General features: G+C 40.1%; 2 protein-coding genes across 5 annotated transcripts in view; one reads left to right on the top strand and one right to left on the bottom strand.

The window, feature by feature from the left end:
• The window catches only part of mre11a (MRE11 homolog A, double strand break repair nuclease), a 5,843-nt gene extending 3,638 nt beyond the window's left edge, over positions 1 to 2,205 (top strand). Inside the window, exons 14-21 of one of the 2 annotated variants that reach the window (XM_008309653.3) lie at positions 1 to 149; positions 235 to 294; positions 373 to 544; positions 724 to 816; positions 977 to 1,041; positions 1,142 to 1,203; positions 1,311 to 1,407; positions 1,772 to 2,205. The exon at positions 1 to 149 is cut by the window's left edge and continues 2 nt beyond it. In XM_008309653.3, the coding sequence (XP_008307875.1) occupies positions 1 to 149; positions 235 to 294; positions 373 to 544; positions 724 to 816; positions 977 to 1,041; positions 1,142 to 1,203; positions 1,311 to 1,407; positions 1,772 to 1,813 (740 nt within the window). In that variant the 3' untranslated portion in view covers positions 1,814 to 2,205. The remainder of the gene's footprint in view (positions 150 to 234; positions 295 to 372; positions 545 to 723; positions 817 to 976; positions 1,042 to 1,141; positions 1,204 to 1,310; positions 1,408 to 1,771) is intronic. The other variant, XM_025054824.1, reaches the window with a different exon arrangement.
• Positions 1,862 to 15,245, bottom strand: tmprss4a (transmembrane serine protease 4a). Of its 3 annotated transcripts, none has more exons than XM_008309652.3 (13): positions 14,995 to 15,245; positions 7,170 to 7,224; positions 6,803 to 6,946; positions 6,557 to 6,709; positions 6,299 to 6,425; positions 6,080 to 6,199; positions 5,615 to 5,658; positions 5,173 to 5,335; positions 4,919 to 5,085; positions 4,499 to 4,594; positions 3,871 to 4,013; positions 3,614 to 3,766; positions 1,862 to 3,253 (listed from the first exon to the last, which is right to left on the bottom strand). In XM_008309652.3, exons 3-13 carry the CDS (start codon positions 6,912 to 6,914, stop codon positions 3,242 to 3,244), a joined length of 1,290 nt encoding a protein of 429 aa, XP_008307874.1. In that variant the 5' UTR covers positions 6,915 to 6,946; positions 7,170 to 7,224; positions 14,995 to 15,245; the 3' UTR covers positions 1,862 to 3,241. The 3 variants fall into 3 exon arrangements, with proteins under 3 accessions (XP_008307874.1, XP_008307872.1, XP_008307873.1); XM_008309650.3 differs by lacking the exon at positions 14,995 to 15,245 and adding an exon at positions 11,022 to 12,132; XM_008309651.3 differs by lacking the exon at positions 14,995 to 15,245 and adding an exon at positions 8,471 to 9,509.
• Between the last annotated feature and the right edge of the window lie 1,442 nt (positions 15,246 to 16,687).

Below are 16,687 nucleotides of genomic sequence, written 5' to 3'. Positions count from 1 at the left end.
CTGAGCAGGGCATGGGGAAGGCCATTCAGGAGTTTGTAGACAAAGATGAGAAAGATGCAATTCAAGAGCTCATCCAATATCAGCTGGAAAAGACACAGCGCCACCTGCAGGCCAGGGGAGTCACAACAGAACAGGACATAGATGCAGAGGTGAAGCTGGCTGATTAGAAATGACACATTTTATCATGCAAACAAATCAAATCATTTCTATTCATTTTTTTAAATATAATTTTAGATCAGACTTTTCAAAGACTCTAAAAAGAACACAACCGAGGAGGAGAATGAAATCAAAGAGGTAAGTGTGCACAACATCTGACATTTCACAGGCGTTGCACATGGTCTGACTCTGACCATGTGGTGGTTCGTTTCTCAGGCCATGAACAGAGCCAAAGCACTGCGGCTGGAACGCGGTGACGATCAGCCTTTAGATCAAGAAATGCCCAGTGACATGGGCCTGGACTCTGACGAAGAACCTGCCCCACTGCCTCCCCCGACACGAGGGCGAGGTAGCAGAGGACGTGGCAGTCGGGGAGGGAGGGGCAGAGGTGAGTTATTGTTACTGTACAAAGTCAGAAGTACTCGTATAAATATTGCAAAGGCTCATTAAAGAACATTAAACACAGCGCCACTGAGTGGCAGCTTTCCACCAATTATTAAACAGGAAAAACCAGAGACTCAAACTCTGCAACCAGGAATGTTAGTTTGTTTTCATCTCCTCTTCTAGGATCATCTGCTGCTTCCGAACCAAAACCCACAGGTCGGGGTCGTTCCCAGAAATCTTCTTCATCAACAACTCAGAACAGAAGCATTATGCAAGGTGGGGGAAACGTTAACCACAAAACACCGAAATAATTGTTTTTAGTAACTTTACATGAACCTGTTTGTTTTCACATTACTTCACCATCACTATTTTTATTTACTTTTGCCTCACCTCTGTTTTATGACGCCCTTTCATCACTCCTGTTCTTATGTCTCAGCTTTTCAGGCCTCATCCCAAAGACCATCACGGGCCGGAGCCTCCAAGGCCTACATCTCAGATGATGTACGTTACAGCAGGTGCTTCAAACCTGTCACAAATTGTTATTTTTTTGTGAATTCTACTTATCTTCTCTACCTGGATTTCCCCGTTTTCTCAACGTCAGGTGCGCATTGATGACTCCGATGAAGAAATGCCCTACATGAAAGCTCCCCGCCCCGCCCCTAGGTATTGCCCTGTCCTACATTGCGGAGTATAGTTAACGCTACATTCACATATGAATTTGTTTGTTTTTTTCCTTTATTTCTTATATTTGTGTCTGCTCTTGATCACAGGGCAGCGGCGACGTCGTCATCCTTCTCAAAGAACAGCTCTCAGAGTCAGGGCCAGGTGTCGAAAGGAGTGGCGTTTGATGACAGTGATGAAGAGGAGGTAGGAAGAGTTCAAATAAAACAACACGCTCATTGTACGTCAGCATTTCTATTATACACAGTAATCAGGGCGGCGTACTGCTACTTAATTATCACCACCGCTGCTTCAGAATGGAGCCAGACATACATAACAGGTACGGTTACTGTACCTGAATAATAAACCTCCTTGAGTGTCTCCCCCTGCTGGGTGACGCTTGGTTTATCAATAAGCAACATCTGATCTTATTGTGGTCCATAGATCCATAGCTCGCCAGTGAACTTCTGGAGGAAGCACAGGCTGCGTGTTGACTTGTCACACATAATTTCTTACGTTTTTTAATATTTATTTTAATCTAGTTCTTCCTGGTTTCTTCATCTTTTTTCAGTATCATCCCTTCCGAGGTCCCAGCAATCGTTTTGGGAAGTAACCAAAGTATGGTGGATTGATTGATATGGCGTTTGATTTTTGTTTTTTGTTTTGTTCCAGAATCTTCTTGTAACAGAGCCCAAACAGTTCCACACAGGTCCGCTGTGGCTGGAGGTTTTTGTTCCAACCAAGCAGTAGCACACCTGACTTAATACATTTAATCAAGTGTTCTCAGTCCTCAGACACCTGATTGGTCAAACTGTGAGCTCCTCGTTGGTTGGAACAAAAACCTGCAGCCACACGGCCCATTGAGGAACAGTTGTTTTTGCTGTTCACATCCAAACTTCCAGATCATTAACACCGATTAGCTGCTAATGTATAAAACAATGATTTGTCATTAGCTGATGTTGTTCTCTGATATTCAGGAAAATAAAAAAGTTTTTTTCCATAACATTTTCTTTGTCTCAAAATAGTAATACATACCTGATGCATTTTTACCAAAACACTAAAATATTTTTAATGTATAATTTTGTAAAATGATTGGGGGTTTTAAATTGTCTAGTAATATAAAAAAAAGTGAATGAAAGAAATGTTTTTATTATATTTACAACATATTTACATGTGAATTAAAAACAGCATATATCTCATACAATACATTTAGCTAGCATCCACAATGTGGATGGAACTGGGCCACAATGTGTGCTTATTGTATAAAACAATTATATAATACAACATTTTTACATTTACAAAGTTCCATCTGGTTTCCAAGGAGACCAGGGTAACGATAAAAAAAAGTCTTTGCATTGCCACAAATAGAACAGTTTAAAAATAAAGAAACCTACTCTGTACTTTTATATCCTCCAGCTGGGAGGGCAACAACACTGAATAACCACCCTGAATGTTTTCATTAAGTCACACTGGATCTGTTTGACTTATTGCACATTGAAGGCACTTCAGTTAAAAAAAAACCAAAAATCACATGAGTGTGTTGTCATTATTTTCAGTGCAGTTAAGGCACACAAACACAATACGGCCAAGAAATTCTCACGTTCAGATTAAAGTGCATGTTTAAAAGAAATCCTTACAGATTTCAGGCCTACATTTCCACTGACCAGTTCCATTACACTGCATTTACACCCAGAATCTCTCAGCAACGCATTTCACACCTAAAACCAAAGCTGTCAAGTACATCCTGCCTGAGATCAGCACATCCGACACGGCAGTTAAGCCTTCACCCCACCACTTTAAAACTTTAGACCTTTGACACAGTGACGACAGGCTGTTATATAAAAGAACACTTTCCCCCTGAGATAAGAACTTGAAATGGCACAAACAAAGTGTGTGTGTGTCTGTGTATTTGTTGGCTCAGGCCTGTGTTAACAGTTCATGCGTGTCTTTCTGGAGAAGAGTCCTCCTCCACCTTTTCATCCTCCTCAATGTCAGTTTGGCTGCAGCTGACTGGACTAGTGACCTCTGGTGGCTGCTTCTCTCAGGGATTTTTCTGTAAGGACACAGAGAGAAAAATAAACTCGTTTAGTTGATCCTATCAATATGTAGTTGTCATTTAAAACTTGATTGGTTTTTTGTCTATATGGTTTAAGTCAACCAACAGTATTTTTACTGTCACTGCTGCTGTAATGAGCAACTTCTCCACCAGGAGGCTAACTCTACCTCGTTTCCTGAACTGTGTTTATCCAATGTATTTAAAACAAATAGTGGAACAGATCAAATAAACTGGATATTTTCACTGCACTTAACAAAAAAAGAAAAAAGATATGGACATAAAGTCCATGAACAAGGGGGGCAGAAGCACAAAAAAGCAAAAGAGAAAGAAATGAAACTGGATTTCTTTTGTCTTCACCTCTACAACTGTGTGAATCCAGTCGAGCATTTCCTCCACGTTGCAGTAAACACCTGGCCGGCGCTCTTGTGCACAGCCGACGCCCCAGCTGACCACTCCCATTAGATGCCATTTGGAGGCGGTGTAGTGAACCAGAGGACCTCCGCTGTCCCCCTGGGACAAGACATGAGGGACATTGTTAGATGATAAATATTCATACCAAATATGTTTGGTATTATTATACACAGTATTTTCTGTGGATGGTGATCTGTTGGTACCTGACAGGCATCAATCCCCCCTGACATGAAACCAGCACACATCATCCTTGGGGTAATGGAACTGCCATAAATTGTGGGACCAGAACAGACACTGTGGTCGATCAGAGGGATGTTGGCCTTCTGCAGTGAAGGAGAAACATTACCTGTGGCACAAGGAAAAGACGCAGAGGTTGACAAAATTATTCAATTACAATTTCCCTGAATCGGAGCTTCATTTTAATTTACAATTGTCACTTTACTCTTTTTAATAATTTTTCTATAAATGTTAGCTATATTTTGATGTTGTTAAGTTAGTTAGTTAGTAAGTTGTTTAGACATGTGAATATTTGATATATATTTTAATATAAGTATTTTATTTCTATATATATCTTTGGATCTTTATCTACATGTATATATTTACATACATTATACAATTTCCAATCTTTACCTACTTAAACATTAATGGCAAAATCAAAGCTAAATAGATTAAATAGATATTTAAATACAATCATGAAAATGAATTTATTGATTACAGACATGAGCACAAGCTGCAGCTCTAATTGAACCCAAGATGGGTTTTCTTTTTTCAAATTAACACTCATGTGGTGCCAGATAAAGAATGTATGGGATGATGTGTATGATTTTTTACCATTTTCCTCCAGGTATCCCCAGCCAGTCACTGTCAAGGAGGCTCCAGCAGCAACACCAAAGGCTTTAGGGGGGAGACAAACCGGCCTGCGGGTCTCTGAAAAATAGAAGAATGCGCCTTTAGTATTGTTACACATTGTATTATTTTATTATCATTATTATTATTAATGTATTATAATGTTATTATGTTATGTTATGTTATTATTATCTAATGAGAGCAATTATTTTTCAGAATTAAATGCCCTGCAGACTTAATGATTTAAGTCTGGTTCCCAGCCCAGTGGTAGGGTTGACCTAAAGCAAGCTCTCCACTAGAGGGCAAAAGAGCATTAAAAAAAATTGTATTCTCACAGCTACTGGAGTTTATAAGCCCAGTGTTTTTCCACTGTTTTATTTAGAACATCTAAAAGCTAACTCCTACCTCCTATTGTGACGGGGCTGCTGAGTCTCATCAGTGCTATGTCGTAGTCGTTTCTGGCTGAATCATAGTTTCCATGCATTATGATTCTGTCCACAGACGTGCCCCCCAGCGTGCCCATGTAGGTGCGTCCCGTCACCACTTTCCAGCGACTCAGCTCCCTATTACTCCTGCGGTTTTCCAGAGAGAAGAGCGGGTAAGTTTATCCTCGGATTATTTTTACTACAAATGTTACAGTAAATGGAAACCAAACTGACCCCGTGAAACAGTGGGCAGCAGTGACCACCCAGCGTGGCGACACTAATGTACCTCCACACGTATGTTGACCCCCCTGCTGTAGGCTGACCTGCCACGGCCAGTCTTCGATGAGTGCGTCTGTGCCGCCCACGATACGGTCCTGAAAGCCCACTTCTCCACAGTCTGGCCCCAAAAATAGAGGTACATTTTTTTAATGAAAAATTTTGTATTCATATCTTTATTCAAAGTGTCAGTTTAAATGATCATCTTTTTCATCTGTTTCACATGAATGATGGCCCACACTCTGCCCTTAATGTTGTCAAGAAAGAGTTTTGCAGTTCACTGTAGACGTGTCTGGGCCTGTCAGTGTGAAACTAGGCATAAAAACATATCTGCTGACACCGTCTACCCGTCAGCTTCACTCTGTCTGTCAGAGAGTACAGTAACTGTGGCTGAACTCACCTGAGCAAGACAAAGATATCACCGATCCAGATCTGCACACAGTGCTGTGGAATAAAAAAAGAAAAACAAGGCATTTGTCACATTGTTTGTGAACTCTCGTCACCATCATACAGACAGACCAAACACACACCCAAACGTTGGCCTAACTTCATTCCACTGTTGAACGTCTTCACCTGTTTCTATTTCGGTTTGTTTTTAACAGAGAACTCGTCTTTCTTGACTCCCACACAACAAGGGAACAAAAACTTTGGGGTTTTTTGACATAGAAGAAGAGAAACTTCTAAATGTGTCTCTCTGACAGACACGGGATGAAATGAGAACAAAATGAAAAACGGCCGACTGATGCAGAAGGTCAACAGATACTTTAACAGACAACCTCCTTTCTGTTGCCAGTGACCAACAATAGACTAATGGACTCTGACACTGAGTTTCTATTTGTCCACGACTTTAAAGATGTTATCTCACCGCTCGGTCGTGGCCTGATGTACGGGTGTGGTTTTAGTCGCAGGTCTGACGGCAGCAAATGGACCACTTTTCATGGATGACATTAGAGTGTTCACCTGGACGTTGGTGCTTTTGGGTTTGCTGGTAACACAGAAATGTGGCGACAGCAGATTAGGTCACATACACATCCTGCAGTGTTTTACACAGAGGTAAGTTTCTCCTAAATGGTGCGACACTCACTTTGTGTAGCCCAGTTGGTTGCACGCGGTCTGTGTGTGCTTTTCAGTCCAATCCTCGCTGCACACACTCCTCCAGCCTGAGCTGGGACTGTACACCTGCAGGATTTGCCTACTCGTCATGAGACGGACTAAAGGGAGGCAGAAACAGGGAGTCATGTTACAGGTGTTGTCCTCGTAGCCGTAATAACAATGTTTGTTTATGCGGCTGTAATGGCAACGCCAAGACTGTTGGGTGTTTCTCTCTGTTTTTTTCCCTCACCTGGATAGGTAGCGTTGACGGTGAAGCTCGACAAGCATGTAATTTCATCCTCTCCTCCGGCACAGTCATCGATGCCGTCACAGGTTTTGTCCAAGGGGATGAACTTGAAGGAACGCTTACAGAAGAAGTACTTGCTCTCTATCAGCCGCTTGACTGCAGGGGCAAGCAAGGAGAGTTTGGTTGATCAGTAATAAAAAAAGGGGCCAGATGATCATCTGATAATCTGGGACGCCTACGGTGACTCACTGAAATATCCCGCTGTGATCAATATTCCCAGTAAGACCACGACTGTCAGTATAGTCAACAGCACTTTCTTGCACTTAGGCGCCTTGTCTTTCGGAGTCTTTGTAGCCGTCATGGGTTTTCTGTGGCGGCCTGGCCGTGGAACCACTGAAGAAGAAGAAGAAGAGGAGGAGGAAATATTTAGAAACATTTATAGAGATGAGACACAGGGAAGTCATTTCAACAGAATCTAGACATAAACATACCAGTGAAATCACAAACGGAGGTGTGAAGGATTCAGCAGTACAGTACAAGTAGCAGATTATTTAAAGGAAACTTGGACTAGTGAAGCCACAACATTTAGATTCAAACAAGACTGAAACAAGCTAACCTGTCGTCCTGGGATTCAATGGTTTAGCGCTTTCCTCTGGCACCTGAGCGATGGTCTGAGGACAAAAGAGCAAGCATGTGTAAAGACAAGGGATTACAATGAGTCAACGTGTCGAAATGGGGAGGAAATACCCAGAGTGTTTACTCCCGGCGGAGGTGTAGATGTTTTGTTGTCTCATTTTGGCCTCGATGTGACTTACATTTTTTCAAATGTCTGCTGAGACATCTCATTAGTGTTACTGTAAGGTTAGTTTGTTCAACTCTACTGACTCCCATATACACCGACCTGACCTTTTATTGCACTGACAGCTCCACCCCAGCTTGGAAGCCTCAGACTGACTGACTGTTCAGTACAGTGGGCTGCAGTGTGGTGAAGCCCACTGGGACCTGAGGGTCCTCCATTCAAATGCAACTGATATCACAGAGAAAGAACAGGCTCTAATTCCCAGGCAGGTGAAGAAAGGTGTGACGGTGACACCACAGTTCAACGTCTGTGATGAACTCTCATATTCACTCAGTTCAGCTGAGATCTTAGGCACGTCACGTCTGACCACAAAGAACAGGATCCTGCTGAGCTGTGTTTGTTCAGCTGCGCAAATGACTAGGAAACCAAATATTATAATGTGGTTAAATTGAGTTGGTATTTATCACAAGAAGACAGGATGAAGTCATAAAGCTTGAAGAAAAATTAGAAAAACAAATAATGTGACAATGACAATGAGGTTAAATTGACTCCGTTTAAAAAGTGTTGAAACCAAACACTTTGAAACACTGTTTCATTAGCAGTGCTAGGTTGAACGTCGAACACTGTAGCTGTGCATGATGACAGTAATATTTAAAAAAATATTCAACTGGTCACGTGACTAAGTGTCATGTAATTCACATCAGTGTGTTCACAATGATGTCACAACAATAATACAAACGTGGTGAATTAGAAGTAGAGTACTTTGAGTGAAGTTGTGAGTTAGCATACAGTTTATATGCTAACTCACTGTTTACTCAGGACTACTATGTGTTTCACCAGGAAGCAGGCTAAAGAACATAAAAGTAGAGGAGATAAGTAATCCTTCACCAGGAAGCAGGCTAAAGAACATATACTTCAGAGGGAAAATAAACCAATAAAAAGTAGAGGACATAAGTAATCAACTGCTATATTAATCAATCATTAACAGTTTTGGCCTAGTATGAAACAAAGCTCCTCGTATTGAACAGTTTTCTCAGTTCAAAAGTTAACAGTATAAATGCACGTAAACACTGCTCATTGCTACAGCCTTGAGGCTGTGTGTGTGTTCGACCTCTTACCATGAGTGTTAGGTTTTCTGTAGTTAACCACAGCTGAGGGTGTGTCTGTCTGTCATCAACAGCTGCTGCTAAAAACCTTCAGAATCTTTAGCCTTAGCTTAGCTGCTAATGTAACCCAGGCCCAGAACTCCTGCTGCCCACAGCCTACTGTTGGTCACAGTAGCCACACTAAGGCCTAATGAAACACCTGTTGGTGTTGGCAGGAAGGGTGAGTCCTGTCGTGTTGTTTCTACCTGTTTGAAAATGACTCCAAACTTATAGTTTTGTTAGTTTGGAAAAATGCTTCAACAAGCATGTTGGCAAATAGGTGAACAAATATTGAAATTAAAAATCTGCTTAGCAACAGCCTTGGTTCCCAAAGTAGGTATCTATTGTATTTTTTCAATAAGAATGGATGTTTTGTTGAAATAAAAAAAATAGCTCTTTGTCGAAAAGAGAAAAAATACATTACACTTTTTTCGTTGAGCTCAGGTAGTGTAGTTTTCTTACACCTTGAGGGTTGTTGGTTTGATTCCAGATTTAGTTGGTTATATGCCACTCCCCCTCCCCTAGGTAAGTGGAAAATCTGTAAGGTAAAGACTAGAAAATGCTGTATTATATATATATATATATATTAATGAAAATATCTTAACTAATATAGCTAATATGCGGCTTTTTCTGATGATATTTTTCTGCCGACTTATAGTTGTTCTACACTGAAACAGACTTGTGGCCTTTTTTCTATTTTGCTGAGAATCTAAAACCTCAGACTTTGTACGTCTCAGATATCCTGACATTTTACCAATGGCACTTTTCTGTTCAGATTTTTTCCTTTTTGTCTGTGAAAAATGAAGCCCTAAAGCATTGGTTTGGTTCACATAACCACAGATACTCAGGAAAAGATTTCACTTTGGTTTGCAGTCATATACTTTACCCCTTTAAATAGTAGAACAAACTGTAATGAGTTTTGTGATTTCACGCAGCATCAAATGTTTTAGTTTTTTAAAGGAGAAAAACTGAGCTCATTATAAAATAAATACATGCAACACATTTAAATAAATTCACACAGTTGTTGAAGTTGCATATTTTAAAGTGTATTTACAACAAATGTGAGAAAATTAGGTTTGTTAAAAAAAACACTAAAATCTATAACATATACAGTAGAAATCTCAATATATTGAAGTATTGTGTTTTTTGCCCATTCATTTACAGTTATTGTCAATAATAAAATATTTTTATTGCTTTAATTGATCATTTTTGGTTGTACAATCTCTGGAAATGAATATGGTTGTAGTTACATTTTTGTGTATATATATATATATTTAAAGCAGCTTATTCAATATTTATTATTTAACAAGCTGTTTAATACATTCATTAAATATACCTGATATGAGAAATCTTCAGGTCACCATGAGTTTAAAAGGCAATTGATTGGCGCACATAAGTGTGGGCGGGGTCACCTAATCACTAATCTCCAAAACTAAAACCACGTATTATGAAGCAGGATTGATATGATAATGGAAACAAAATAAATCATTTCTTCAATGAAAGCGTGAGTAACATAAACCAGTTCATGACACAGTCATGCTTTGACACTTGTTTGCGTTCACAGGGTGTGAACTCATCTCATTTTTTATCCCTGCATCATCAGCTGATATTATAAACCTGGCCTTATTTTGTTTGTTTTTTTTTTTTTCACAGTGCACGTGACCCACATGTAGACCCCGCAGTGGCAAGATCTCCATTACCAGTAGAAAGTACAAGTGGGTCAACCGCAAAACCCTCGACATGGTAAACCCTTTTGTTCAAACGTGCTCCTCACTTTTCGCAGTTGGATTATGTTCCGCCTGAATTCAAAAGTTCACAAAAAGGTCTTTTGAGAATCTACTGGTGTGTAATCTGTATGTGGGATCAGCTTTAAACAAAGGCAGAGATTTATATCTGCCTTTGTGCAAACATTTATGGATATTTCTGGGACACAATGATGAAGAATGCAATTGTTCTTGTCAACAGCAACAAGCCTCGTCTGCTGTCTAATGGTGGTAATAATCTACTCATTAAATAAAAACACATGGACAAAGAGCCTAACCTGAGTCTAGAAAATGATATTTAACCCTTGTGTTTTCTTGGGTTGAATCTGAACACAAATAAAATGTTTATTTTAATTTTTTTTTTATGTACGCAAGGTCTATTGTCTCTGTTTTTCTTTCTTTCCAATGGGTTGAGCTGGAGTTAGACTTAATGTGTAAAATATAAATGATTGACAGGTCGCTCTGACTACTTTAAATAATGATCAAAACAAGGTGCGGTCATTTTTGACCCCAGTGGACCAAAGGTGTATAGCAACCGGGACGACATTACACCTACTAAATCCTTTAATTCATAAACATCAGCAATATAAAAATGATAAACCATCAGAATCAACAAGTTCAATTCTGCAAATGAAGTTCTATTCATTTGCGACCAAAAACAGAAAGTCGTTTGAAAAGATATTTAAACGAGGCATATAAACAACACAGTGACTCATTCTTTTCTGATTTGAATGTTAACTCCTGCTGCCAGAGACACTCACCCACATGATGTACTTTTCTATTCCAGGCTAGTTTCAGATGCACTTCATCTGACAGGCAGCGCAGAGTCAAACTCTGTCCCCCTCGTCTGGAGGTGGAACTCCTCAGAAGCTCGCTGTCCTGAGTGTGTCCTTGGTCCTTGTCCTCTCCCTCTGTCCTCTTCCCGCCTTATCTTTGCAATATGCTCTTGTTCTCTCTCTCTCTCTCTCTCTCTCTCTCTCTCTCACTCACTCACTCACCCCTTTTCCTTTCTCTTGCAGTGTAACTTAATCTGGTTTTAGGGGTTGCCTTGGTCGTCCCTCTCTACAGCGTTGATAAACACTGCTCTTGTGTACAGCCCTGCGTTTCGACGCCGGAGGACCAAGCCCTGCTGACAAAACCAAACTAACTTGAAATATTGCAGGTAACGTGACACCTGAGCCCTCCTCACGCTCTCTCTCCCTCCCAACTTTTGTCCCTCCTCCCAGCACATCCTATCACACATCCTCCTACGCCCAATTATTTAAAGCCCTCTGGATGTAGATGATTTATTTCCGTGTTATATCAACTCCTCTAAACACAGCTGTGTATTGTGTATTTGACCCAAACATAAAATACACAACACCAAAATATATATATATATATGTAACTGTGCATGAATCGCGTACAGTATTCAAAATGCGGTATAAACACAAAATTAGCCGTTGTGTAAGTGTGTGACGTTGTGTGTGTCCCCACTAATATGACCTGAGGCTAAGGTGTGTTGTTCCTCATCTGTGCAGTTAAACAAGAAGTAAAACGGTATCGGTGACAAGTTCCTAACCGACATCAGGGTTATCGGTTCCTATCAGTCCTATGTCCTTTAGCATTCTTTAGGACACGATCTGTATGTGCACAGTAAAGACGTACAACATCTATAAGAAGATATGTCATATGTCAGTCTGCGTAACAAAAGATCCAGTCAGTTGGAGGAGAATTTGACCAGATGGGGTGCTATAACTTTCGTACAAACTTTACTTGTCATATATAGTCGTATATGCCATAGAGCATTGTTTCCCAAAGACTGGGTTGCGTCCCCTTAGGTGGGTCACAAGAGATTTTTTTGGGGGGGTCGTCTCGCATAATGTTTTCCAGGAGTTTACCAATAATGTCTATTGACTTGGGTCGCGACTTTTGCCAGAAACCAGGAGTTTACCAATGATATCAACTGAAGACACCAGAGATATGTTATCCACGAAGCTCAGGTACAATGCAGCTTTTGACCACGTGGTGGCAGTACTGCATCAGTCAGTTCTTTAACAAGGTCCAATATATGTACAGATGAAGACTTGAAGATGTCTTCTTCTCTACGCTAGCTGTAGCAACAAGAATGGAGAAGTTTTAAGAACAAAATTAAGACCCGCCCCCAAGAGACACCTAACGTCGTTATATCTAATATTTAATGGGGGCCGGGCCACTTTGTACGATAAGAATGGTTATATGGTATATGCTGTTGGTGCAAAATGTAGTAATATATGAAACTGTTAAACGGTAGAATGTTACATTAATCTTCTGTTTTCTGAAAAAAAATCTTAATATTTAGTCTAATGTCTAAATATTAAAAAAGAATAAATTAAAAAAAATCCAATGAATGGCTGAAAAACATACGACAACAGCCACACCCACATTAATTATGTCACCTGTTGTCAGTGAACACAACAAAACAAATATTTGTCACCTCAGTGACTTGTGGCTAAAGCTAAACACCCCTGTGTGTCACCAAGCACTAAGCACAAATCCTGCGGCTCGTTCCCAACCCTGCTGCGTTTGAAGTCGTAAATTAACCAGTAGAGATGCATTCACTGACCACTCCGGGTCACTGCTCGTCAAAATTAGGTCTTTGGGAATGTCATGGGACACTGAGTGACGACATCTGACACTGAGTGGGAAAAAAAAAAACCAAAGGCAGAGGAGAGTCGAGGGTCTGAGGAGAATGACCGATTGTTGGAGACAGCAGCTGATAGTATCTCCTGACCTGGACCATCAAATCCAGTGACCCTCAAACCTCACTGTCAACATTTCCACCCTTGATCAGAGGTTTCACCAACCTCTGTTCCTGCTGTTGATAGTCAGATTATAATAAAGGTGACAGAACATTAACAGCCTCCACAGGGGCATAAAACAGGACACAGGCTCAGGGGTTATGTTTGGCCAAATGAACTCAGTGTTTTTTTTTCAACCCCTTAATGTAATAAAATACATGACATGGTCGGGCAACGGCTGAGGAGATGTTTACAGTCACAGTGCACAGGATGATGAGATCAACACTGAGAGCCAATAAAACCTTAGTGGCCCTGTTTAACCCCAGACATGACGGATTCAAGTTCAAAGAGTGGAGAGAAATCAGGAACCAAAAAGAAAAACATGAAGAAAAGATGGTAAATTAAGAATTGTTTTAGAATTCCTATTCCTAAGATTTTAGACTCCTAGGTTATTCATGACATTCAAAAGATTTTTGTGTACATCATGTAACCCTGGGTAACCTGTGAGCACAGTAGAAAATCAGGAACTAAGTGACGTTAGCTGAACAACTGGTTTGTAAATTTAAAATGTATTAGTCCCACAACGTGGAAATTCAAAGTATGAGTCTGTGTAACCCACACAGGCTGCCACAGGAGGCACCGTTGAGCATGTAGTTTCTCTGGAGCTTGAACCCAGGACCTTCTGTTTGTAAGGCAGATGTGATAACCACTACATTAAGGAACTGCATACAGCATTCACCCTGTTTTGAACCAGGGAACTTTCACATCAAACCCACTGACCCCTCCTCAAACTGCTGCTGTTGAAATGGGGTTAATTACAGGTGACATTTCTAAGGATCTATTTCAATAATGCATTTTAACTGGGGATAAAAATGTATTTTTGACATTTTTCCATTTTATTAAAAGGATTCTTAACTGTCCAGTAGGACTGGGAAATTTAGGTTCTTTAGGTCAGAATTCTATTTAATCTCAATTCGTATGGATATTGATCTAAATGCTTTGATATTGATTTAGTATCAAATGGTAGTAGTAGCAGCTCGTAGCCACTGGAGGTCATCGGCCAGCATGCAAAGAATCGCGAATTACCCATCTCTACTGTCCAGTATATTGCTGTCCGATCTATCTGTCCATGCCACAGAGTGGCCACACACACTGCACACCACTGTTCTGTGGGTACAGTGAAAGCTGAAGGACGATTACCAGAGTATTGATCTCTGTGTGTTGTCTGAACAGTTTACAGATTAACATCATGGTGTCCAGGGCTGACACTGCTGCTGAGGTGGAGGTTACTTAATCATTTATAGTGATTATTGTCCAACAGTGAACTCCATTAAAAAGTTAGCATTTCTCTGTTGCCAATAATTAAACAGCGTGTCAGCAGTTCAAGGTTGTGCCCCTTTACAAGTTCAATTGTTCAATAGTTTTTTTAAAATTTGACTAAAGCAAATGATTTCATTGAATGAAATATAAAAATATCCTTTAATGAAATATAACAAAGTCATCTATCAAGACCTGCCCCTTGACCTCCTCGTCTAAGAACTAAAGCCAGTTCCTTTCAAAGGTTCTGAAAGACATTTTGGTAAAAGAAAGAAAAAATAGAATACGTTCTGAAAGACATTTTGGTAAAAGAAATAGAATAGAAAATAGAATAGAACCAAATCAAAACCTGCTGCAAAGCTTCTACGCTTCAGCAGGTTTCCATTTGAGCATTTGTTCGGACTTGTTCTGACACTTTTCAAAGCTGTTGGAAGTCCTGAGGGAATGAAACAACTGTCTTAGAACTGTGAAGAAAGTTCCTTCACAACATTAGGTCCTCACACCACTGGGGTGTCTAAATATCTACTGCCACATAAATCAAACAGTCGATTGGTCTACATGTGTGCGATAGTTCAGAGCAATAAACGATGATAAAACAGAGCATCGTAAATTACACAGACACCGAGCTCACGTTGCTGCTGTCTACACGGTTCCTCACCTGGTGAGTGTCGTCTGTCAGAAGAACCTCCAAAGTCCAGGCTACCAGAAGATAATACTCCTGGTCTCTGAGATCCAGCACCTCTGTCTGAAAGGATTCCTCAAACTACTTTTATTGGTACAACAGAGTCCGCCCCCTAGACCTGCACTGGCATGGCAGAAATGTCTGCACCCCCACCCCTCTCTCTCTCTCTCTCTCTCTCTCGCTCTCTCCTCCACACTTTACCTCCACAGCCATCACATCTCCTCCCTCCGTCCACACAGGTGTGTCTTTTGTGACATCTGATACGGAGTTCCTGAGAAAAAAGTTCAGGGAAGTCATAAGGATTTTTAAAATATCTTGTTAATCATTAACATCTTATGTCCTTTAAACCCGCAAACAATACCTGCAGGTCATTGGCCCAGGGGTTAAAGAGAATGAAGGGCAAAAAACCCCCCAGTAAAAACACTACTTGTATTTTTTTGTATTTTTTTAAATTTTTTTTTACAACCATGTACCTGTTAAAGCAGTGTTTTTAAAGAAGTGGACAGGCAGTGTAGACAGTGATTACCTATAACATCAAAAACACTCTGTGATCAAAGTCATAACATCTGTAGGATTCCTGGATGACTAACAGAAAATCTCATCACCAGTCAGGTAACGTGAGCCGCAGGAAACGCACTGCGGTTTTACTGTATCAGCAGTTACTCACCGTGTTTGACCCACTTATGGCATCAATAGATTTTCAGTAAACGGAAATAATTGACTTGTGAGCACGTAGGAATAGGGAAATAAGGTGTCATTTTTTCCAGGGTCCAGGCTGCTTTAATAAGCTATCTGTAAGTCATAACACTGGGTGTAAGGTGCTTTCCTTTCTTAGAAACCCTTGATCTTTGTCCTGCAAAACAAACTGCTACCATACCATATTGCCTGGAAATTCTTAGAACATTTCATATTTTCTTTCCTCTACTCTCTCCGCTTGTAATATTGGTACAAAACATCTCACCAGCAAAACCCTAAACCAGGGGTCCACAACCTTCTTTGTACCAAGGACCTGTGGACCGCTAATACTACACCATCATTAAATTTCAAAATAAAACATCTTTCAGATTTTAATCTGTTAGTATCAGGGTCTGATTGACCTTTTATTTTGAAACATAGTCAGGTAAACTAGTCAAACAACTATCAACTAGTAAAAGTAAGTGTTTTTTCACTGTTTCCCACTGCGGCTCAGTACAAAATGACCTACGGACCGGCACTGGTCCCCGAACCGGGGGTTGGGAACCCCTGCCCTAAGTAATAAATCTACACTTTAGACCTTAATGTTCTTAATGTTGATTTACCTCGTTAAAACTAAATACAAACATAAAACTCTTTCTGACCGTGTCTCAAATCCCTTAATTCCATGAGATGATAAATAGCCATTTGGTTTTTACGTTATTTGTTAAGGAGAAAAAAAAAACATACAAAAGTTTACCTAACAAACTGGACAACGTTTAAATAAACACCACCAACTGACATACACAAATTAGTTTGTGTGGTGCTGACACAAACATAAACAATTTGTACTATTTTGTATTTGATTTATGTTCAAAAAACATTTTGAGGCCAGCTGGATTTACCTAGAATTTATGATAATCTTTTATTTATTTGTGACATTTTTGTGTTATAATTTGATGTTAATAGTTTGTTGGTCCGTGGAGAATCATTGGAG

Source organism: Cynoglossus semilaevis, chromosome 4 (assembly GCF_000523025.1).
Source record: "Cynoglossus semilaevis isolate Cse_v1.0 chromosome 4, Cse_v1.0, whole genome shotgun sequence".
Lineage (NCBI taxonomy): Eukaryota > Metazoa > Chordata > Actinopteri > Pleuronectiformes > Cynoglossidae > Cynoglossus > Cynoglossus semilaevis.
The sequence above is the reverse complement of the archived record's forward strand: the minus strand, read 5'-3'. Positions and strand labels throughout refer to the sequence as shown.